This window comes from Myripristis murdjan, chromosome 15 (assembly GCF_902150065.1).
Source record: "Myripristis murdjan chromosome 15, fMyrMur1.1, whole genome shotgun sequence".
NCBI classification, from domain to species: domain Eukaryota; kingdom Metazoa; phylum Chordata; class Actinopteri; order Holocentriformes; family Holocentridae; genus Myripristis; species Myripristis murdjan.
The window spans coordinates 19,930,650-19,955,789 of NC_043994.1; the positions used below are offsets into that span (position 1 = coordinate 19,930,650).

At 39.0% G+C, this 25,140-nt stretch overlaps 1 protein-coding gene across 1 annotated transcript in view; it reads left to right on the forward strand.

Annotated features, from left to right (window-relative positions):
* The window catches only part of lrrc1 (leucine rich repeat containing 1), a 29,611-nt gene extending 5,059 nt beyond the window's left edge, over positions 1–24,552 (forward strand). Inside the window, exons 2-14 of the mRNA XM_030070471.1 lie at positions 4,839–4,956; positions 5,855–5,933; positions 8,321–8,410; positions 12,777–12,833; positions 13,090–13,153; positions 13,859–13,933; positions 14,318–14,462; positions 14,741–14,859; positions 16,993–17,076; positions 19,184–19,299; positions 20,071–20,243; positions 21,637–21,779; positions 22,934–24,552. Of these exons, the coding sequence (XP_029926331.1) occupies positions 4,839–4,956; positions 5,855–5,933; positions 8,321–8,410; positions 12,777–12,833; positions 13,090–13,153; positions 13,859–13,933; positions 14,318–14,462; positions 14,741–14,859; positions 16,993–17,076; positions 19,184–19,299; positions 20,071–20,243; positions 21,637–21,779; positions 22,934–23,092 (1,422 nt within the window). The 3' untranslated portion in view covers positions 23,093–24,552. The remainder of the gene's footprint in view (positions 1–4,838; positions 4,957–5,854; positions 5,934–8,320; positions 8,411–12,776; positions 12,834–13,089; positions 13,154–13,858; positions 13,934–14,317; positions 14,463–14,740; positions 14,860–16,992; positions 17,077–19,183; positions 19,300–20,070; positions 20,244–21,636; positions 21,780–22,933) is intronic.
* The last annotated feature ends 588 nt before the right edge of the window (positions 24,553–25,140 follow it).

Sequence of the window (25,140 nt, forward strand, 5' to 3'; positions counted from 1 at the left end):
GACAGGAGGGAAGAACCAAGCAGTTCACATTCGTAGTCTTCTTTATTAGTTGTATCAAGAGGATTGAACATAGCAAAAGACAGCCATGAGTGTGCGAGTGAGGCTGCACCCATTTTCTTGTTAACTCGAGCTTTTGAGCCTCATGATTCAGGATGTTTCAGAATACCTGTGCTTGCTTGCAGCGGTCATTATGCTCGCTGTGTAATAAAGGAGTGGCATCGCCAAGAGAAGTAGGAAGTCAGAGAGTTAAAGGGATAATGAACCCTAAAATAGAATTTTCTTTTTTTTTTCTTTCTCGTGATGTTTCACAGTTAAGTTCAGATTTGTGAAAATGAGCAAGTCTCTGCTAGCCGGGACTGCCTTGATGATATCACGAAGACACAAATCTTTGAGCAGATAGTTACTGTACTGATGGTGATTTGGATCGTTATAAGGCTATATAGTCTTATGTTGTCTTGTTTTGCTAGTAAAATGAGGCTCCATTAGGATGCTGCTCAAACACACAGTCCCCAAATCAGTCTTGAGTTCACAGTTCATAGTACAAGGTTGTATCTCTTGATGGGATGACAGATTAGAAATAATGAAGGAATGCGGTTTTCACATGTTGTTCAAACTCTTGAGCCCAGACTGTGTTTTAGTTATTCAGTTTAAGTTTGAAGCTGAATTTTTCCTTCAGGACTCCAAGGCCGCACTGCAAAAATGCATCTCTGATCCAGATGTGCCATATGAATAATGATCATTTACACCTGGTGTTTATTCGTGCCAGGTGTGCTCTCACTGACTGCATTGTGATTGAAATCTCATTTTTCTTGCCCACTTTGCAAAGCAAGCGAGTAGATGGAGAGGAGGCACTGAGTCGTGATGTTTCTACACTGTGTGCGGTAATTTCCCAGCCATACACACTCCTTCCTCGTTCTTTGCTTTATACCTGAATGACAGCAGCTGATATCCGATCCACAGGTGGTCTGACAGGCCAGTCACAGTCTGCTGGAAATCAGCGCTGTGTGTGTGTGTGTGTCTTTTTTTTACTTATCCAGATGGGATATGCAGAGAAGAACTCTTTACAATCTGAATGTGGGAATCTGCCAGTCAGAGTTGCATTCAAGAATTAAACTGTGACTGTGAATACCTTTTTTTTTTTTTTTTAAGTTTTCAAATTTCAATTCAGTTTGAATTGAAGCACTAAACAAGACACAGGATACATTGAATTTTGATTAAATGAAGTAGAATTATGTTATTTTAATTTCAATAAAATTAAATTTCCTCTTTTTTAAATATTACTATAGGTGTAATATGAAGTGAAATATGCATTTTACTTTTTTTTGAAAATGAAATTTATTCAACATCATAAAAAATCAGACTTTCACACACAATGTAAATACACATAAAATATTCTTGCAACAGTTCACATTAAAAAAAAAACAAACAAAAAAAAAAAACACGAATGAAGTAATTAAATTATTCAGCTCCATTTTGTTCTGCTCTGGTGAAATTAGAGCATTGTGTAGAGTGCAGTGGGCCACTTTGGCTGTAATTGACACTGAGGTCTTAAAAGCACCAAGCAACTGTGGTGTTTGCTGAGATGTGTTGTAGGAGTGTGTATTAGATCAGATTGCATTGTTGTGTGTGACCGTAGGCTGTTTTGAGAGCATTGTTTGCTCCCCTGACCCAACTTTGCAAGACCACCTGATACTGTGTTTGACCTCTGGACTGGATTTAGCCAACACATTTGGATTACGATTGAAGTCCAAGAAGACATCAGCTCCTGTTCATTAGGCGAACCAAATTTGCCTCACGGGAAGCAGGAAACTCTCAGATCGTTTCCAGTCATTTCAGGACTTGTTTCTGTGGTTCAGTCAAGGCAACGTCAGGCTACAAAAAGGCATCTAAGTTACATAAACAAATTAGTATGGTTTATAATGGCTGTGAATGTTTTTATGGCATGGGAATAAGTTTCTCAATGCTGTAAAATATGCTTGGCTTACCTCGGCCAACCTTGCAGTACCTGCCTGCTGTGCTCGCGCTGCGGACTTGAGGGTGTCAGGAAGATATTTGGCTGAAATGTGACTGAAATGATAAATTTTGGGAAGACTTTATGAATTGAGTGAAGAATGTTGAATCGAAGTAAAAGACATAAGACCACATGTTTTTTTGTTTTTTTTTGTTTGTTTGATGTGAAATGATAACTTTAAGCTCATGAGACTTACAGTGGTATCAGTTATATTTTCCAGGAATCTGTGGATATCATAATCACATGATTTGAAATAATTTCTTTATGCATATTTTGACAGAACCGCTCGACTATCCACAGATGTAGTTTTGGAATTCAAAATAAATTTTTAAACATCAACCTGATATAATACTCCTTTGTAGTGACAGTATAATTTTAATAATTATTTGCACCAAGATACACACACAAACACAATAATCATTTTACTTTCATAGTGTTATTGTCTCCAGAAAAGTTAAATACATATAGGTGTCTTACACTGATGTCAAATGCATTAAAACTTATGATGGACTGATTTATTTATTTATTTATTTTTACCGAATTGAAATTCTACTTCCTGCAAATTCCAGCTCATTAATTTGATTGAAAGAAACTCCAAAATTCTGAACTGAGCACAGCCCTGCCACTGGTGGGGATGGTGTGCCTCACACTGCGATCAGATTTCAGCCAGAAGTCAGCCAGGTGCGAATGCAGTCTGTTCACATTTGTGGGAAATTACGTCCACTGGGTAGAAATGTCATCACTCACTCTGAGGTTTGCCCTCACTCTTCATCACTGAAGAATTCCTGCATGATGTGCCCTCCCACCCCCCACACACACACACACACTGGTCATCATTTCTTTCCCTCATCCTCAGTGAAGAAGTCTCAGTTGTTGCATTCGCAGCAGCTTCACAGTTTCAGGAAAATGGAGCTGTCATCGTTTATGTTTACTCCTATGAAAGTGCAGTAAAAGATGATTGTTTATGCTTCAGTTGAAACGCAAACACAGAATGTGCAGTATCATCTCCAGTGACCATATGTCTGTCATGTTTGCTTTGGCCGACAGTGCCAGCCCCTCTCCTTCTTGCCTACTTTGCATAGTGCATGCAAAAGAATTAGATCCAGTCACAACGCCAACGCCAGTATCAGGTGCAAAAGCCCTGATTGGATTGCTCATTATCTCAGTAGCCTATACAGATTGCAGTTTACCACCAGGTGTTACTTAGGTTGTAATTATGGTGAAGATCAACAACAAACAACAAGAAGTCAGAAAGGAAATTTATGAGGCTTGTAAGTCCCTCTGTTCATCCGTCATGCTGCTGTGCCAGCTCGCAGGTTAAGTGCTGCTGGCTCTTGTTATGGTGTGTTTGCGATAATGGCTGGTGCTCAATCTGCCTTGCTCAGAAATTGGCAGTGAAGATGCAAAACAGCCTGGGGATAGATAAATCATTTCATTTTATCTAGCCCATGGAAAAAAATGAACACAGCAAAGAATTAGCCATTTCTTTCTATCCTTGTTCTCCTTTGAAGGAGCTGCCTCTGTGTTCACTCCACACACACCTTGAGCTGTCAGGTTACATTACGTGATATTCTGACAAATTTGACATAAGCATCAATAACAAATGTCAGCTGTAATGTGGCTGGGCAGTTGAAATGGTGATTGGCAGATTACTAATTGTCTGTTTAGTCCATAATGATCCATGGTCAGTTGATGGATGCTTCCCCTGACAAATGATGCAATTACCTGCAGGCCAAGGCTGGGCCAGTAGCATGACAGAAATGAAGATGATAGCAATAATAGTAACAATAATATTAAAAATAGTAAATGTATTTCTATTATTATGTTCATGTTACCACATTTGCCACTTTTAGAGCACCTTTTATCCAGAGGATTTAGCTCAAAATGCTTTATCACAAAATAAGGAAACATAGTGCTTAATATTCCAGTACAAAGGAAGAAGCTGGGCAACTTAAAAATGAGAGAAAATTAAAACAAATGCAAATAAGAAAAACAGTGCAAAAACAGTAAAACTAGCAATAAAAGTCAGTGAATGCTGACATATGTATGATATAGTAAAATCAGACTAATAAGAATAATAAAACATGTAAGAGTTTAAAATAAAATGATACTTAAAAGATAAGTCAAATAAATAGGTGTCATTTAAAAATGTTTAGTTGGAGGTTTGCTGCATTCATACGTTTTATTAAAGATACTGTATCAAGCAGTAACATTTAAAAGTTTCATCTTAATGCAAAATCTGAAAAAGATAATGAGGTTAAAGGCCAACAAAAGTGGCCATGCACTAGTGAAGGAGGTCTGGCAGGTTTAAAAACAGGTGTGGTTAGGAGCCTATAAGTGACAACGTGCTCGGCTTAACTCAGTTTACATTCCCCGTGTGTCGTCACGGAGCCTTACGCAAAGCTGCATTCACTAAAACTGGAATGCAGACCATGTAGAATAAACTGCAATTACACCGAGTATGGATGTAATTTGGAGGTGAGTCTGCAGGGATCTCATTTCACAAGACTTGCACAAGATTGGCAGATTGCATCCTTGTTTGATGCAATTGTGTCATGGTTGATTCTGCAAGGTCCATAATTCAATCTTAGTGACTGTAACTAAAATACTTTGCTATGTATATCTTACATTTTTTATCTCCTTTTTTTTATAATAATGTTTTCTATTCAGTTTTTCTGTGCACACCTTCCCATTTTACGCTCTAACTTTTCCATTTGCCAGTCTGAAAATAATCAATTTAGGATGCAGCAGCAGTGTTGACAGGAAGCACTGGCAATGTGATACCATTTATGTTTTTATCAATAATACATTTCATCTTTCATTTCAGCCATTCTTCCAGTTGGTGAAGCTAAGAAAACTGGGTCTGAGTGACAATGAGATCCAGAGGCTGCCACCAGAAATAGCCAACTTCATGCAGTTGGTAGAGCTGGACGTCTCTCGAAACGGTGAGAAACATTTGTGTGATATAACATGGCACTACAAACTTGACAAGATAATGGAGAATATTAGTTTGATTTTCTTCTAAATGACTGTCTCAGTAAATATATTTTGCACAACATAACTCTTAACTCGGAGTTTGAGTAAGCATAATTGCTTTCAATGATCCTGCTCCTGGAGCCAAAACATCAGACATGGTGCAACAAGAAAACATGGCCTGCATTATCCAAAAAAAATCCCTAACTTTACTGCACACACCCAGCATATTCTGGTAGCTGCACTGGTGAGGTTTCCCCTGCAGCAGGGCAGACTCTTCAGCATTGTGGTCATACAGCAAAACCAAATCCAGAATGCTAATTAAGTTAAAAGGAAGTGCAAACAGACATTTTCACACACATCGGCCGTGATAATGCTGTGGTGACTCAAGCTGTCTTCCAGCTATTTTTGTGTGCAAACTTAATTCAGTGTATCTCGGAGTCATGAGGCTTCTCTTTCATAGCATTCGTTTTCAATGTGGATGGGATACGCCTCCCTGCGCATTCTCCAGAGGTGTTTATCCCATTACGTCCTCCCTTTTTGGCCGGTGGTCGGGACGTCTGTGTCAGGGGTGTCCTTCCTTAAGGTGTTTCAGTGGGCACAGACAAGTTTAGCCCTCCATAAATTTACCATAAACTGTCATCTTTGCATTCAGGGCTGTTGTTTTTGAGGGTTCACCATGCAGGCCCAAGCTATTTTTACTTGTATTCACATGTTGTTTGGATATATGTTGTCATAATGACTGTTGAGACTGTATCATATGGCATTTTATTTGTATATGTTGTATATTTTGTTTACAGAATATGTTTTAAGGCATCGATAGAATGAACAGGACGTTTTAACATTCGTCCCGTCTCGTCTCCTCTGCAGATATAATGGAAATTCCAGAGAGCATCTCGTACTGCAAAGCCCTCCAAGTGGCAGATTTCAGTGGAAACCCATTAACAAGGTAGTGTAGCACATTGTATTATATTGGTTTAATTGTTCTTCTGTGGTTAAATATTGATCCTTTCTGCCCTCCCTGAAATTAAAGCCCCTTTTACCTTGGGTTGTTCTTGGGTTGTTTTTATGGCACTATGGGCCTATTTGCCTGACTTCATCACAAAGCATTTTGCTGTCCTGGAAAGAGAACAGCTTCTGTCCCTCCTGCAAAAATAAGTCATCTACTCTGTGCTGTTTCATCATTGTGTTTTCTCACTTTGCCTCTAAAATGTAGTATTGTGTAAATAAAGTAAATCAAACATTGACACTGTAAAACTTCATACACTCAGCATATCAGTTCCCATAACAGTTAATCATCACTTGGCTTGGCTTGGAGTCTAATTTGCACCTTAGCAGTATACAATGCCATGTTTTTTTTTTTTCAGTATTGGAGGCGACAGTTAATGTTATTATTATACAGAGGAGTTGGTCTTCAGTACTTTAGAAGCAAAGTCACTCTTGCATGGTGTTGGTATAACACAGACACACACAGACAAACACAGACACACACACACACACATTTTCCACAGTAGTAACCTGATTTTCCACTCTGTTATCAGGCTAATTTGTTATCAGCTCCATGGCAATGATCTGTTCACATCTTTGAGTCGAGAGAATCAGATATGTTTCCATGTTGCTAGTATTTCCAGGTTGATAGAAAAACGTTTTAGAATTCAAAGAAACATCCCTAGTGACTTCTAAGTCACGGAGTTGCTTGTTTTTCTGTTGCAGTAATTTGATAAACTTATTCATGAAATTTTCCCGTAAAGGGAAGGATGTCGTTTAAACCTGAGGAAGAATTTTTTTTTCAGTGTTGAACTGAAAAAACCAAGCATTGGTCTAAGTGTTGCCTCTGTAGTGAAACATAGGCCTAATTGATGAAATTATCATGTGGATCAGGGGGGAACTGACCATTTTCAGATAAGGTAAGATAAGAAGATAAGAAACACTTTATTGTCCCTGAGGGGAATTTAGACTTGGGCAATAGTGTTACACATGGCTGAAGTCAACTTAAATCCAAAACCGTAGGCAACAAAACAGCACAGTGGTACACCAGAGACTCAATACTAAGTTACATGCAACAAAATAAAAAGATATGAAAATATTGGACATGTCTTTTGAGATAAAACATGAAGGAATAAAATCATTAAAAAAAAAAAAAAAACATAAAACCATAAAAATTAGATGCAGCAGTGCCTCTTTACTTTAGAGACATAAGTAAGGATTGAGCTCTTTTTTTAAATTTAGTGTTAAAGAAGTTGGAAAAAGGTAATTATTCATTTGTGGAACAGTGGATGTGTGAAGGGTCCTTCAAAACACTGCATGCATTTCTGACAACAGCTCTCTCATAGATAGTGTGAGGAGACAGGTGGTCTTTCTTCCCAGTCACAGTTTCATTGCTTTTTTCACCATCAGCGCCATGTTTTCAACCTTAGATACTTTCAAGTCAGTTTTGGAGGCTTTAGCCTTTATCTTCCTACCTTTTGTAGTCTGGGAGTCTGCCTGGCTGGTGGTAGGTCGGTCACTGAGTCTGGTTGATAAGTCACTAAATAGAGGAGACTCTTCTTACTTCAAGGCTCTCTGAATCAGTCTAGTTGAATCGGCAATTTAGCTTTTAGAGAAAAATAAATCCCAGGGGTAATCACGTCAGCAGTAGCTGGGCTTCTAGAAAGAGATAGAAGAGCTGTAATATTATTCTGTTGCAGAAAGGAGTCTGGCATTATTCTCATTACCATGTAACAACAATCTGCACATTATCTAATCAGCGTTAGCTTATCAACATCTAGCAACAAACAGCAATTATGTTGTTGAAAGTACAAATGGCCAAGTGAAAGTTAGCGTTCCCTCTGCTTGCTCTTGAAGAAGCAGATGAGGAGCTCAATCAGAAACAGAGGATTCGGGCACATAACATCTTCCTAGGGAGAACAGAGCACTGGGATTTTCATTATATGGTGCAAGAGCTCAGCCTAGATAGGGTCCAGTTCTTGGACTCTTTTTGTATTGGTACACTGAGAGATGACGCTAATGTTAAGACATGTTTAACTTTGAGCACAACACACAAATAAAAAATGTGCCCGCTGTGAGCAAACCATTGAAAACATCTGACAAAGGTGCAGGTGCATTAAAAACAGCCTCGTGTGTTTATGACCTAACACACTTGAGTGGAGCAGGAACCGTTGCAGCCTCAGCTCAGATATTTTGACCCTTTGTTACCCTTTGATATGCACATGGAACTCATAAACTTATATTCTTTAAAATATAATTGATTTTGGCTGCAATATATAAATGGCATAATCCTGTCTGCGCTGTTTTACACCCCTCATCTGATTTGGCGGTCTCTCTTATTTTTTCCAGATTACCTGAGAGCTTTCCAGAGCTACGGAATTTAACATGCCTTTCCATCAATGATATTTCATTGCAGGTCCTTCCGGATAACATCGGGAAGTAAGTCTGTGCACCATTTCATTATATTTGCCTTGATGTATTGTGCAGATCAGGGAGTCGCTGGTGAAATATGTGATGGCTCTCGTCCTGGCAATAGCAAACAGAATTCGTCATGTGAACCCAAGCTGTTTAAATATAATATATGTGTTATTTTGACAAACATTAAACAAATGGATGTTGCCTCCAGCAGTGGTTCCTTCTGGGTGCTGAGGGTTTTTCTTGGGTTACAAATTTGTCTTTGGAGGATTCCCTTGTCATGGCGGTTCAATAACACCAGGTGTTAATTTAGACTGGCATCAGCTGTTTCAATTTGAGGTTTTTATGCTACTTAAAATGAAATATAAGTCTACTGTCATCACTGAAATGAGAAAGAGGTCCTAGCAGGGTCCAGGTCCTGCATGAGGGCAATCGATTGCACAGCACAACAGCTGACGTCGGCGTGCACTGTAATGCAATAACCTAACGTACGGAGGAAATGAAATGTCACGCTGTAAACTGGAATAAGAACAACACAATCAATTCAGTGTTTTGTTTTTACTCCTGTGACAGTTTATTCAGGGGGAGAGGCAGCAATCATTGAATACATAACATATTACAGACACACTGCAAAAAGCACTCTGAGTAAGCAGAATACCAAAAAGAACAGTTCAATGATTAACAGCAATGGAGTGAAAGGTATTTAAAAAAGATGACAGATTTCCGCAATCATGAATTTACAGCATAGAATTCTTGGAATGCTCTTTCACACACACACACACACACACACACACACACACACACACACACACTTAGACACTCATATTTCCTCTTACACCTTGCAGTGTTATATTGTATTAAATAGGAAATAACCAGTGTGGATTAGACTTTCCACATATAGAGGCTGTTAAATCCTTCTTTAAATGTGCCTCTACATGCACTTGCCACTTGGCTCCTCACTTATACTTTCAACCTCCAGACAACACACACTCTTGCAGGATTTTTCTCAACCAAGTCTTTGGCATGGTTTGTTTAAAAAAATTAAAATAAATGAATAAAATTTTTGACACGTAGTTATTGGTATCCATGTTTGCAACGCCATATGGAAATATGAAAGCACAGTAAATGCCAGTTTGTCCACAGAAATGTTCATGTCTGGGAACTCTGTGTGAAGTTATGTGCGTGATCATATCTGTGAACATGGTTTCAATATAGCTTTGATGGTTTGTACTTGATCAGTGGAAAAAATGTGCGAACCATTCAAGTGTTGAAAAGCAGTGGAGGAGGAGAGGGAGAGATAGAGGAGGCACCAAGACCCTGCAGGAAGGTGTTACGGAGTAAATATTGTAAGAAGTGTCAGTATTCTTCTTTTTTCATGAATTTTGAAGAAACAGGCCTTTAAAGCCAAAATATATGTTGAAAGTAATGGAAGGATGAGGCCGTGGCATTTCCGTTATTTTAAGAAATGTATATTTCAGGGCATATAAACACAGTGAATTTGTTGCACAATGCTTCGGGTGGTCAAATGTTAACATTTGTTCCCACAGTGTGACAGAGTATCTGCATTTACCGCCAGGCACTAAAAATAGTTAAGCCAGAAAAGTGGTTAAATTTTAATGACCATATTGGCAGCCATTTTTAGCCAATAAAAGTAATAAAATGGTTTAAAAAATCTGTAAAGTACCAGATTTTCTCTGTTTATAACAGAGATACATATATGTACATATTACCAACTGAAACAGGCATGACAGGTCAAACCTCATGCCCTTTTGTTGTCTTATTTTTCCCTTGTGATATTATTAATTTCCTGTGTAATTTCCTCTACGTGACCACCTCTCTACATTTTTCTTTGTGGGCAAATGCTGTCTTTCTTCCCCTTGAGCTGAAAACACAGAGACCACATTGCTCTTGATCGGCTAATCAGACAGTGCTTTTCCTAGTCTCAATTGTCAGTATTCATAAAAATCTAAAATGCATGCTCTGAGATGCCATGTAAAAAGACAGGAGTGAAAAATAATGTGTCCCAACTTTCTTATTGTTTGTGTCTCCCTTATTTTGGAGATCGGTTTTAATAGTTTTAATATCAGAAGTATGTGCTTTCTAGGTGAAATCGCTCCGAGGGAATTTTTTAGGAAAACTTTTGGAAAAGAATCTGACGGAACCAAATTAAAACAATTAAAAGGGCAGACTTAAGGGGAAATGCGAGGATAAAGTGATGCTAGACATGCAGCTGTTCAGGAATGCTGAAAATGCTCTGACGTTGGGCCGGGTCTCCCACAGCTTCTTACACAGTTTGACGTGTTTCTGAAGGTGCCTTGGCCACTGCACTGCAAACCACTCTTGATATTGGCCATGTGCACACTTTGAAAGATTGGCAGAGGTCTGTGTAGCATATTTTACCCCTCAGATAGTTGCTGAAGAAGTTTGTGTAAACACAGCTTTGTTTTCACTTGCCTATAGTGCCATAAATTAGGGATCATTGCTTAACCTCTCATTGATAATGCACACACACCTAATGAGTGCCTGGTAGTGCAACTCAAGATAAGATTGTTTTTTCTCTCCCTTGATGATAAATTGGCTGGGGTTATAGACTGTTTAAGCAATGCGACATTTATCGTACTTGCAGACCTTTTATATTAAGCATAATATTGGTTTAGTTGTGATTTAGCTCAAAGTGACAGCTCTTAAAAATGTAATTTCATACAAAAATACAGGACACATCATTCTTTATCCTAAAATCTTTTGTTATACAAGATTTATTCTGCAACCTTGTCATAAACTTAAAAAAAAAATACATACATAAATCTCCTTTTATTCTTGAAAGAATCAAAATTAACAGATTTAAACTGATCATTTTGTTGAATGTTACATCACAAATACCATTACTGATACCTCTGATTCACATTTACCTGCTGCTGTCTTTGCAGACTGTGAGTGATTTACACCAGTTTAATATGAAACATTGCCTCTGTATGGGCTTGCTTTAAGACGTGTGAAGTTTTCCATCATAACAAGAGGAGTTCAGGGTCAAGGGAAGACATATCTCTTTGCACCCTGTTCCCCCATGGTACGGCATGTGCCCTGCATGTGTCCCATATCTGTCTTACATAACGCAAAGAGTTAAGGCCTGCTCTCTACTTAGGCAAGACGGTAATGAAAACCATAACACAGCTGGGAAAACAAGTTGGCATGGGATTAAGACGGGCTTTTAAAGGGTTAAGTGGCATCAGTGGCTTATCGACTGACATGGAAGTTTTCACTTGACACCACAATAGTGTCATAGACGTGATGTTGTCATATACAAGCCCCAAATCGGTGCAATTAGGTTGTTAGCTGATGGCTTACCTTAGCACTGAAGCCAAAATTCAGATGGCGTGTGGTAGGAGAGGGGAGATTTTGTCTGTCTTTTTAATCTGTGGCTCAAGTGATCCAACACTGAGACAGAAAAAAACTCACAACAAAGCATGATTTAAAAAAATAAATAAATAAATAAAAAACAAGAACTCCCAGTTGTGTTACTTGGTCAGAGTTCAGTTTTAGCCTGTCATTCAAGAGAGATTGTGTATAGGCTAGATTAAGCGCTATGTTCAAACGTACCTACCAGATTCCGTTAATCCCTTGGGTTCAGTCTTCATGCCTCACATTTATTTGCCCTACTCCCATTATGAACCTAAATCTGTATATAAATAACAGATTGTCAACCGCCATGCCGCTATAAAAGCATTTTAACTGTTGGAAAACTGGAATGAAATTCCTTGTAAGATTTTCTGCCTTTCCTACTTTCCACAGTGGAAAAGTGGAGGTAACCAAACTGTAATCTTGGTTGGTTTTAAGGACAAAGCACATAAATTCTAGGCTCATCTCTGCCACATGAAGGCTGACTCGTTCGAGCGTCCTTATCAACAACATAAACTTGGTCCCATGCGAGTACGGCAGGTTGTCTTATCAAAAAATCCTCCATTAATTGGGTTTATGTTTCGCGACTCAACTAGCATGTCCAAAACAGAACCCTGTACTTTGGCCTGTGGTTGTCATTCAGGCCACTCGCTCTTCATTCAAAGTGCACGGAGGCATTGCGGCAAAGATTGTTTATGCTGCATTGGATTTTACAGCCTTGATAAGACTGACACACCTAAAAACTATTTCCTATTCACCGATATCTGATCCCAAGGGAACAAAGAATTTTCTTTTCTTTCTTATAGAGTTGTGTTTATGTCCCATTCAGAAACCCCTCCTTACTTTGAGAAACATTATATGTGCCATGATGAAGTGATATTTATCCATTTTGTGGAACTGTGAGAATTTTTTTTTTTTTTTATAGAAATGGAGTTCCAGTTTTCATGGCATTCTGAGAAACGTATAATCATCTTTCTTTTGCCTTTAATTACAGCCTCTCCAACTTGGTATCACTAGAGCTCAGAGAGAATCTGCTGACATTCTTGCCAGAGTAAGTACTCGAGAAACTGTGCTCTTTAGACGTCTTGTTTACAGCAGGTCACATCTGTGGAGTCAGCTCTGTGTGTGAGAGTAAAAAGAGAAAATGAGACAGAATTAGGCTGTGAACAATATTTTGAAAATGTTCTACATGTGGCATCTTGCCCTTTTAACAGTAGTTAATGAGTTCCAGGACACACAGTCAATTCGTGTATTTTTAATTTTGACTGTATTTTCATTTTAACTTCCTTCGCTTCTGCAATCCACAGGTCACTATCTCAGCTTCATAGGCTCGAAGAGCTCGACCTAGGCAATAATGAGCTTTACAGTTTGGTAAGTGAGTTGTTGTCGTGGATGTTGGGGGGGCAGGTTTGTTTACTCAGAATAATAGTACATCGACTTTCACAAAATGACCAAGGACCTCAGTTCTTCCCCATTTCCTTGTTCTTGTCGTGTCTGAGTAGATTAGCATCCCATGAGAACAGCTTTCACCTCTTATCATGCGGATGGGAGGATGACCATGTGCTTTCAGCTTTGGTTTTAAAGTTGCAAGCTCTATGTGGGCTCCTCTGACACAAAGGGTGAATGATTTACTGACAGATGAGCCAAAGTCAAAGCTGGAAAGAATTTTGTTTTTATTGTTTTCTTTAACTTATTTACTGTACCTGTGGGTTGGGTTTTGTCATAAATGTTATACATACTACTGTCAATTTTGATACATCATATCTGACACTGTCCAAAAATAACTTTAAGACTGTTTCCAAGCGTCATCAGACCTTGACACATGAGTTTTTCCATAAATATCCTCAAAAACATGTAGGGTATTTAATATCCCATTGTAAAACAGCTCATTTTAAAGCTTTAAATAACTTTTGGCATCTTACAATCTGTCATGATGCCAATAAAATCAACACAATACCAGGCTCTAGTCATGTATCTGTACCCTGTTTCTGCCTCTTCTTTGTTATCTTTGTCTGTTTCTCTTACATCGCCCTGGTTCTCACTCTTTCAATCCCTATGTTCCTTACTCCCACGTAGCCACAGACAATAGGCTGTCTTGTCAGCTTAAAGGACCTGTGGCTGGATGGAAACCAGCTGGCTGAAATACCTGCAGTAAGATTATCATGCTATTTATTTCTTTTATTTGACACTGTATAATTATCTTTGCATTATAGCTGTGCCATCGTTGCCATATTGTCTTTCAGTGCCCCCATGCATGCAGGGCTTTGTACAAAAATGAGATGTTCAATACACTCAGATAGTACAATTTTATTCTCGGTCTTGTTACTCATAGAAATTATGTTAAAATTGTGACCAAAATATTAAAAAACACAAAAGTAGTCTTAATAATATAAGGTTGTATTTTACTGATTAGTTGGATTATTATAGCATAATTCTAGATGTCAGTCCTCCCAGGTAATGACGCTGTCAGGGGCAGAGTGGGCATGCACATCTTGAATAACTTTGCTTAATCTTAAATGTCCTTTTGTTTCCCAGGAGGTGGGCACTATGAGGAGCCTGTTGTGCCTAGATGTGTCCGAAAACAAACTGGAGCATCTTCCAGAAGAGTTAGGAGGCTTGGGCTCACTCACTGACTTGCTAGTGTCCCAGAACCTCATTGATGCTATACCAGAAAGCATCGGTAGGCACAAGTTTTCTTCTCCTGCCTGTTTATTTGACGTTATATTCAGGGTGCTGAAGTTCAAAATGAGGGAATTTGTAACAAGTGTCTGCAGGAAAATAATCAACTAAAATGACATTGTAAATGATGCGTTTTATTATTTTTTCCAAATGATTGAATTGAAACTTGAATGCATGAAAAGCCTGCCAATCATTGCTGTATCCCCCAGTTCTTAAAACAAAGTGTATTATGATGAACATATTAACGTATTTGGTGTATCTTTTTTCCTCTCTCTGCAGGAAAACTAGGAAAACTTTCAATATTGAAAGCTGATCAAAATAGGCTCACTCATCTTCCAGAGAGCATCGGCAACTGTGAAAGTCTCACTGAACTGGTACTCACAGAGAACCAGATACAGGTGCGTTGGCGACTGCGCTACTTTTCAGTCTTTGAAAATGGGAAGAAAACAATTTTCAGGGTAAATAGTCGATACATTCATTCCCAGCAATGCAACAGCAGGCAAATACTTACTGTTGTTTGTGTGATCCTCATACAAACAGTCAGCAGGACATCGAACAAACAATATCCATCCAGTGCCCATTGCAATTGTTTTGAAAACGTGCATCAAGTAATAAACTCTGGGCTCAGTGCCTTTGTACCTGTTTTGAAGCCTTCAGCTGAGTGCGCCATAGAAAAGAGATGGAGCACGTTTACATGCACACCATATTCCTGTATTATTCGGAATATCTGCAATATTCCGGTGGCGCACGAGTCATGTAAACACGCACCGAACCCGATTTGGTACTTATTATCTGTATATACTGTTTATTTGGTACTTATTATCTGTATATACTGTTTATAGTGTAAATTATGCTTCATATCTTGCTATCCACTTTGCTGCTGTAATCCGTGAAATTTCCCCACCGTGGGACTAATAAAGGAATATCTTATCTTATCTTATCTTATCTTATTCCAGTTGGAGAGAATTCAGAATAAGACCCCTGGCATATGCCTGTTCCAACCGGAATACTGCCATGTAAAGTGCCATGTAAACACCTTAATCGGAAAATGCCCCATATCAGAATATTCAGTTACGTCTGTGCATGCTCGATTCACAAGGAATCCTGGGGCGTCTTTGTTGCTATAGTTACTGCAAGCATGGAGAACGACATGGTGAAAAACAGCAAGAGCCAGGAGACGGCCTTCAGCTAATGAAAGACTTAAATATCATGGAGTATATCGATGGGAGAAAACAGAAATAGCGACAGAAGAAGAAGATGAAGAAGAAGACTTGTTCTTCTGTATTTCCGGCAGACCAGACGCCTATACGCGTACTGCTGCCCCCCGCGGCTGAGTGTCGCATTACGTAAGAGAGTGGAATACGCCAAAACACGGGAATATGTCAAGTAACATGTAAACGGAATATTCCGGTTGCTGCAGCGCAGTTACCTTAACTGGAATATTGACCCCAACCGGAATATGGTGTGCATGTAAACGTAGTCATAGAGAATATATCCCAGCCTTTTTTACAGCATGTTGCATTATAAATATTTCAACTCGTTATTCAGTCAAAAGTACGTAAATGTGCTCCAACAGCTCCCCAAATATACCTTGTTCAGTTTTGCTTAACTGTTTGAGCACTTTGGGATACATTAGCGTGATTAGTCGGACACGCTGTTTGTTTGTCTGACAGGAAAAGAGAGGACGAAGATTTAAATCTATTTGGCAGCACTGAAACTCAAACTCATATTAACTTGTTAGAGATATTTTCTCTGGCTCTGCTGCTAGAACAACAAAGAAACTCAAATTCTATTAAATTATTGGAGATATTTTCTCTGTCTCTGCCAGTAGAGCCACTAAAATATTTGGCTGAAAAATATCCCACTCTTGTCTTGTATACTCTATCAGTGTGGTGCTCCATGCTAACACTTGAATATATGATGTGTGTTTAGTGATTGAAGACAGGTAACATTATGATAAAAGTGGGAAAAAAAGATCCTGAAGCATCACTAAAGTTAAATGATGAGTGATTTTAAATGATGTGCAGCTACAGCCGACAGCTTTCTGTAGATGGGTAAAATGAGCACAAAATATGTCACAAAAATAATGCAGTATGGCACAGTTTCACTTTCAGATGTTTTTTTCTTTCTGCCAGAGTTTTGATTTGCTTTATGTACAAAGTGAAAGTGGTGACATGACTGTATACAAGTAAAAATCACAGCACAGCAAATGACTACATAAATAGTTCCAAAAGCAAACTGTGGCTACATCGGCTATATTGAGTTAATATTTCATTTTTAAAAAAATCAAAAATCTAAAGGCCATATGCTAATAAAAATGAGAACAACAACAACAACAAAAAAGTTCTACTACTAAACAGTGAGTGGATCATGTTAGTGACATACATTGACTTCACACGCACATGGGAGATTTTGCAGCGTTGTCTGTTCTTTTATGACTTTATGAATAAATAGACCAATCAGCCAGTCTCCTATCTTTTTAACGATTGGTTATTTATTTGTTTGTTTGTTTATTTGTTTGTTTTTGCTAGAGTTTGCCAAGAAGTATTGGGAAATTGAAGCGGCTCTCCAACTTCAACTGTGACAGAAATCAGCTAGCGTCATTACCTAAGGAGGTAGGTTTTTCATGTTGTAACATCATCTAACATCAACCAACCAGACAATCAGAGAAACAATTTTCTGACTTTTGGTGATTAAAAATGCAAACCAGCATTATTTAAACATTATCAAATAGTTCTGATAGTTGAAATGTTTGAAAATGTAGGTTGAGGACATTGACTGACAGCCTGTTGCAAGCAGCATCATGTCCACCCATCTCTCTGTTCATCTTTGTGCTGATTCGGGTCAGGGTCACAGTCAGAGAACAGCAGTCCAGACATCTTTTTTTCCCCTGCAACTATCTTCAGCTCCTCCTGGGGAATCCTAATATGCCTCTAGGTCTGCTGAGAGATGTAGTCCCTTCAACGTGTCCCAGATCTGCCCTGGGATCTCCTCGGCAGTGCCCGTTACTCCTCCAGGCCGAGGAACGCCTCATTCGACTACGCGATCCAAGAGAGCATCGTGTTCCTTGTTACAGAACAGCGAATCGTGCTATTAACTCACCATTTTTACAAAACGCCGGCTGATCTCTTCTCAGGCTAATTTTATGAATTTTAATAAGGGATAACCTTTGCAGTTGTTTTAGGGCATTTCTGCTGCTTGTGCACAGGAGAGGATGAGACTGTAATTTGATATGTGTGGGTCATTAGTTGGATTTGGAATGAACAGCCACATTATATGCACTTTTGCTCACTGATCCACAAGAAAACCCATACCTGATAACTTAATGTAATAATTTGATGATTTTAACATGTTAACAATCTAACTAAATTCTTCTAAATTCTCCTCCAAACCTGTAGCTGTGACAGTTTCATTAGATTTTGAATGATTTCTATAAAATGCAGTTGAAGTAAATTTTTTATTGTTTAGAAATGTAAAATCATAAATCTGTGTAAATCTTGCGCTAAATCCGCCTGTAGGAATGAGTTTAGCATCTTCACTGAAACGGGCCAAACTTCATTCACGTTTTAGACAGCTGGTGGGCCAACAATGCCCTTACTTGTTTTTCTCACTCATTTCACTTTTATTGTTCAGCTCTCTGGTTTGCTCTGCTCTGGCTGATTGTCCCCATTGTGTTTGTATGTGACATTCTTTTCTAAACTCTTGTCCGCTGAAGTGAAGGCACGCCTGGTTTAAAGCTTAATCTGAAAGGGCTTTTTAGCGCTTGTACAATGCCCTTGTGTCTTAATGATGCAAAGACTGCAGTGTTAGGGAAAAAACAAAACAAAAAACAAAACAGTTCAACACATTTGGCCTGGATAATGAATCGATGGTGTCACTGTTTCTCAAGCCATCGACATTGCATGACATTTCTAACAATCCCTGTGTAATCCTAACCCAAGTACTGAATTTCTAGATTGCCATGCTACTTCACCATTCGTTCAGTTTTATGGATTCTGTTGATTATTGATTAGTTTCCCATAACACACTTGTTTTATGGGCAACTTGTATTTTGACTATGCTCATACCACAAATGAACACGGATGCAGAGATGATTTCACACTAGTTAAATCTAACTAATGCGTTTGTTTGATGGTTTTAGGGCTGAATCGTGCCCTTTGTTCACCGTTGAGACTCTAGCGTCGCTGTTTCTAGTGTTTCAGTTCTTTTTGCTGACAGTAACCATCTCCCCTAGGTGCAGTTACAACTTATCGTATTTACCCTTGTAAATGCTTAAGCTTAGCCAGCACCTTTTAACATGATGAATCTCTCCGGCAGAACTTGCACCCTGCTCAGGTCTGTGGCTGAGCAGATTAATAGATTACAGTCTGCACTTTAGCTGGCCCATCAAGTCTCTGCTTTGACTGACCACGAGGCCTAATTGTGTCTAATTTTAGTTCCCTCTCCCACATCCCATTGACATTCAGTTTGGCCTGACATCGAGATCACCAATTCTAGGGCAAAGTGCCTGAATGCCGAAAATAAATGTACACAGGCTTCTTCTGTCCTGGTGTGTTTAAAAAGTCAAAAGTGATAGGAAATATGCATTCATGTTATTAATGCCGCCAGCATGCAAGCAAGGAGAGGAAAATGCCATTGAAACCTTTATTTGCTCAGAGGATATTTATGTGCCTGTACTGGACAAGGTGCAGGCCTAATCATATTGTCTGTTCTGTTCCCAAGATTGGAGGGTGCGGCGGTCTTAACGTCTTCTGTGTGCGAGAAAACAGACTGACGAGGATACCATCAGAGCTGTCACAAGCCACAGAGCTGCATGTGCTTGATGTCTCTGGGAATAGGTATATTGAACAACACTTGACATCTTTGTTTCCACTCTCTTTTTTGATGGCAGCGGTGGTTGAGTGTAGCACTGAGCAACGAGTCAATATTAGCATTTGTCATCTTATCAATAGAGCATTTTGTCACAGAGTAATATAAAGTTATTGTGACGCACAGTTTACTTTCAAATTGATGAAACAAAAGCAATTTTTTGCGGTTTGCATTTTTAAAAAATTTATTATATTTGCTAATACCATGCAGTTTAATGTGATTACCTACAGTTACTTGATGTAATTTTTAATATAATTGATTCAGGACCTGTATCTATTTTGGTCTTGGAGTAAGTGGCTGCACTACCTGCTCATTTAGTTTGATATTTAGGGTCATTTTTTGAGCAGTACACAGTGAATTTCCACCTAATTGTTGCTGAGAGCATCGCCTCGCCACATTTTCCGAGTAATTGCCAGGTGCATCACCATCCTTACATAGCAGAATAATAATTCAAAATATTAGGATTAAAATTCTGTCTGTTTTTGTGGTTAGCTAAATTACTACATTGTCTTTTCATTTTTTCATACAGTCTGTCTTTAGTGGCCATGTATGCAATATCCTAAGCAGGAGAATAATTCCTTGTGGGATTTTAATTGATATTTCCGAGTATGTGCACTGTGTTTACCTCCTAAATCTTGTGCCTTTTGGTATTGGGTGCACTTAAGTCTGAATCCTCCAGCAGGCTGTCAAAGTAAACGGTTTGAAAGGAACCAGTCATAAAGAATGTTGTTTGTGTCCAGGCTCACCCACTTACCGATGTCACTGACCACGCTACGGCTGAAGGCCCTGTGGTTGTCAGAGAACCAGTCGCAGCCTCTCCTCACCTTTCAGACAGACGAGGACCCTGACTCGGGGGAGAAGGTGCTCACCTGTGTGCTGCTGCCCCAGCAGCCATATGAATCTGACAACAAAGGTAATATTTTTTTTTTCATGTGTAGATTATACTTGATCTGTCATGAATCACCAGTATTATCAATGACATTATCATATTATAACCAGTATTAGCAATGGCATTAGCTGGTTTGGGATTTTTTAATATTGGTTGATTAGGGTATCCCCGGTGACTTGTACAGTGTAATACCGAGGCTAAGCTGCAGCGGCCTCGGTTCGAATCCGGCTTAGACCCTGTGCTGCATGTCATCCCCTCTCTCCGCCCTGTGTGTCCTCTCTCTGCCTTGTGTCTCTCCACTGTGACTGTCTAATTAAGCAGAATCCTTACATTCATTACTGATGCAGTAATGGATGTAGTTTGTGTGTGTGTGTGTGTGTGTGTGTGTGTGTGTGTGAATGTGTGTATACATACATGCAAAATACATTCTCATCTTTTGCCCCTAACGTACAAGGTTTCTTCTTGAGTGAAGCGACTCAATCCCAAGACCATGACATTTGAGTAGTAGTCCACATCAGTCCTTGCAGTGTCTGTGAGCATTTAATTCAAAGTGTCCCTTGGTTTTGATCACATTATCACATGATCTGCTTGGGGAAGCACAGCGTGTTCTGTGCCCTCTGATCCTTCCCTTCAGTTGCTGTCGATTACGAGGTCCTTTAGGGATCACGACGCCTATAACAGATCTGGGCCTCTCCTGTCCCTTGAGGCCTTCCTTGGTTATGTTTTTCAGAAACGCACTGGATTGGACAGCTAAAGAGGCTTAGCAACGGCTGGCCTGCTGCCATTAAAAGCTCGCCCACTGGGTAAAGAGACTCAGCTGAGAGCTGGCTCTGTCTGCGCCTGATACAGCAGTCAATTGTAATTTTTTTGCTGTCATACGCACCCCTAGCCTGAATGTTGTGGAGTATTTGTGCTTGACTGGAAAATGACTGCTTCTTCCTTGACACTGTACTTTGCAACTGAGAAGGTGTTTGTATCCTCCTCAGAATGTCGTGTCACATTTTTTGATCATATCTGTGACTCTCTCTCTCACTTGTGGAGGAGATGTGGGTATAAGACTGGTGGAGGTCAGCCGAGTGTGGCTGAAGTGACGGTGGGGGCGGGGGGAGATTGCGTTGCTGTAAGCCTGTGACTAAGCCGGGATTTGAAACTGTGATCTGGCAGTTTCAGGCTCTCCCTTAGGAGCACTGGGTTGTGTGACAGCTTTCATTTCTTGAGTTGGCAGATTGTAGAAAAGCAATCATACCAACCATATTGATATTAATCTGCTACAACATTCACTTCAGTGTGTTATCTTTCCTGCTCGCCTTGTGTGATTCTTTATCTTTGACTGTTTTTGTAATGTGCACAATCTAGAGAAGAGATTGTTTAATACAAAACCTGTCTTCTAATGGCATATTTTAAAAAACTGTCCCAGGGTCTGATAATCTTGCCCGCTGCGGTGCCCTGGAGAGCCTGGTGAATGACATGATGGATGACGCCTGGGACAACAAAGCTTCAAACAGGATCAGTGCCATTCATTTCCTGGATGATGATGAGGATGAGGAGGATGATGAGAAGGTGAGGCAGCGTGGCATCTGATGCTTGGAAGAAAAAAGAAAAGCAATTATTAGCAGAAAAATAGCTATCTAACACAAGAAGACTCATCTTGAATTTTTTGTCTCCAGATATGGTTGTCAAATTAACATGTTAACAACCATCTGGAAATACAGCCAATTTAGATGTTGAATTTTCTGGTGCTTTAGTGGCCACTTTCCTCCATATTTTTAGACACACTGAAGAGAGCGACAGTAATAATATTTAATTTGTCACAGTTAGAGGCAGGATTTTCACAGCGTAACACAAATCAGGTTCATGAATAAGATTAGAAACCTTAAAGGAGCTCTAACTAGTATCAGGTCAGGCAGCAGCCACATGAAACAAGGCAAACACCTATTTTAGGCCACAAGAAACATAGCTCTGCTGGTAGCAGCAACAAGTTGTTTGAGCATACTGCGGCCAGACATTTGTATGTAGGATGAGAGCTAGTCTTGACGAAACTCCCCCATTTCCTTGGACTTCCTCTTTTACTGGACAGAGAAAAATGTCAGGTTACTGGTTGTGCTTCTACGAGCCCTGCATAATATGTTTCTCTAGGGAAAATGTGAAGCCAAAAAAAATGAGTGTTGAGTGAAATATGGAGCTCTCAGAAGCAATATTCAATCACTCTACTGAATACACTTTATTAATAATAACAAAGTGTTGAGAAGTAAATACAAACAGCTGTGTGAAAGGATAAGTTAAAGGACAAACTAGTAAACATGCTATGATTGAAAGCAAATAGAATAAATAGGTACAATGAGATAATATATGTTAGATAGAAAAATTAAAATAAGTACAATGGTAAAAACATTTAAAACAACAGTAAGAGCAAAAGCAGTTACAGTCAAGTGAAACAAGATCAGAAATTAGGCTCTCGAACAGCATATGTTGCTCACCTGAACAACAAATGTAACTCTGATCTTTTGCTCCATGGATGTGATTAGTTCACTGCGATAGCTTTATTCCAAACCAGTTGAACAAGCCCAAATTTGAAAGCTCAAAATCTCAGCAGCCATCAAGGTCACAGTGGATCGGCTGGTATCGATCAACACTTGTGAACCCTGCACCTCTGAACAAGCAAATTATCGCATGCTGCACCTTTAACGCTGCTTTGATGTGTCACGTCCGTGCAGAGAACACTGATGCGCCGGGCCACGCCTCACCCCGGCGAGCTGAAGACGATGAAGAAAGCGGCTGAGAACCTCCGCAACGACCTGAACGCTGCCAAAGGCCTGGACTCCAACAAAAACGAGGTCAATAACGCTACAGACAGAGTGACCACGTCTGTGTGACTTTTACCTCAGAAATGTTTTTACCTCCTGTGTCTCTTGCCGTGTCCTCCTGCACAGCCCCTCCGCCCCACCTCCTTTTTTCCTTTTTTTGAATTACTTTCCTGTCTTTTTTTTTTTTTTTTTTTAAACCTACAAACCCGTGTGGCCTGCCCCTCCTCTGATTATACCCCGGGACACCAGTACCTTACTTCGTCTTCAGCCCTGTATTAAATGTCTTGGACTCAGTGTAGGGCCACTGTGCCTTCCTCTTTTTAAGTGATTTCCACAGCAATAATCTGCACAGATTTGCTCCTTTTTAAATGATATTTTAAAGATTTATTACTTTTTTAAAACAACTTTTTAAAAATTATACATTAGGTAGTTGCACTATTATTATAAGTCTTTATAATATGGTCAAATCTTCTTAAATGTATTATATATTTGTTCTATATCTATTTTTAAAACACTGGGTGAATATTTTCTTTTTACATTTTGGGCAAACATTAAACCAGGAGTTTTTGGACCTACTGATTAAGGATTGTTGTATAGTCATTTGTGAATATTGATACTTTTATACTTTTGGCAGCTCAGATGTAAATAAAAATGTATAGCAAATTTCTTAATCAGTTGGAGATTTTAAAGTTTTCCTTTGAACTTGGTACTTTTTTTTCTTTTTAAAATTAAAGCAATGAACAAAGTGCAGTCAATAATGTCTTATTAAAACAATTTAATTGTCATTGGGTGAGGAGACAGCCTTGAATCTTCTTATTGATTATTTGTTGAAACTTATAAGTTAACCCTTGACTTATTTCTATTATAAATAGGTTTTGTCAGTCAACTAATTTTGGACTCAAGAACTTAATGTACAACACCTACCTTTTTAATTAATCGTCCTCAATGCAATTGTACAGAAGTGACAAGGCTGTCTTATTTATATCTGCTGTGCTTCACTGCTTTGCAATGTTTATCAAATAGATGCCAAAAACAGCTGCATTTTTAAAAAGTGTCTCCTTCTCCTTAAGAAACAGTACTGTATACGATAAATATTGGTCAGAATGCGGTCCAGATCACAAGGATTGAATCCTTTAAAAATGCAGTTGTTAGAAGTTATACTTCAATGCACTTCTCAAAGTTTATTCTTTTATATGGTACAAAATTAAAATTTGTTATTTTGTTCTTAATTTGATTGCAAGAAGTGGAGCCTAGAGATTGGTTCAGATGTTGGTTTTATATTTTAATTATTTCCTGATCAAACTGCACAAAACTCAGATCTCAAATAGGCATTGACTCTGGGCCTAGAGATTTGGATGACTTTTAACCACTGATCCAATAAAATGGGTGTAAAACTAAACAAACATGTTCGTTATTCCTTTAACATTATTAGTGGCAACCTTTAAGACCTGTCATAGTGAACGCTGACTGTGGAGAGGATGTTAGGATACTGTCTGGCTAAAGGTAACATTTCAGCTCTGTTGAACTTCAAACACAGGCCATTTAATTTTTAAATGTCCAATTAACAACTGGTAAAACACTTACCTGGACACATTTTGTGTTCTGCCTTTTCTTTATCATCCATCACTCCAAAAATAATCTGAGAATGTAAGTTTAGAATAAAACTGGCTTGCCATGGAAATCTGACTCTTCCACAGTAGAAATGGTTTTCTTTCAAGGCACAGATTCCTCTTCCACTTCCTCACCCCTACCATCTCTTGTTTTGTCTGTCGAGCCATGCATGATGTTTATAATGCTGCACCAGCATGAGCCATATTTTGTCTACCCAGCATGTGCTGTATGTATTGTACTGGTGCTGGCATGCTTTCAGCAATTTAGAAATTGAGCATTTTCAAACTTGTTGTCTTCATCACATCCACACATAACAAAATAATTATAAACCTTAATGGGGCACTGTCACAGTTTGTTTACCTTCTGGGTAGCCATCTAAGAATGTCAGTCAAACACAAACTATCTTTGATGTTGGATGAAAACATAATTTGAAATACTTCCTTTTGGAATGTAGGCTTGTTTAAAACTATTTTGTCAGTAAGGCCTTACTAAGCTACCTTAGTCGC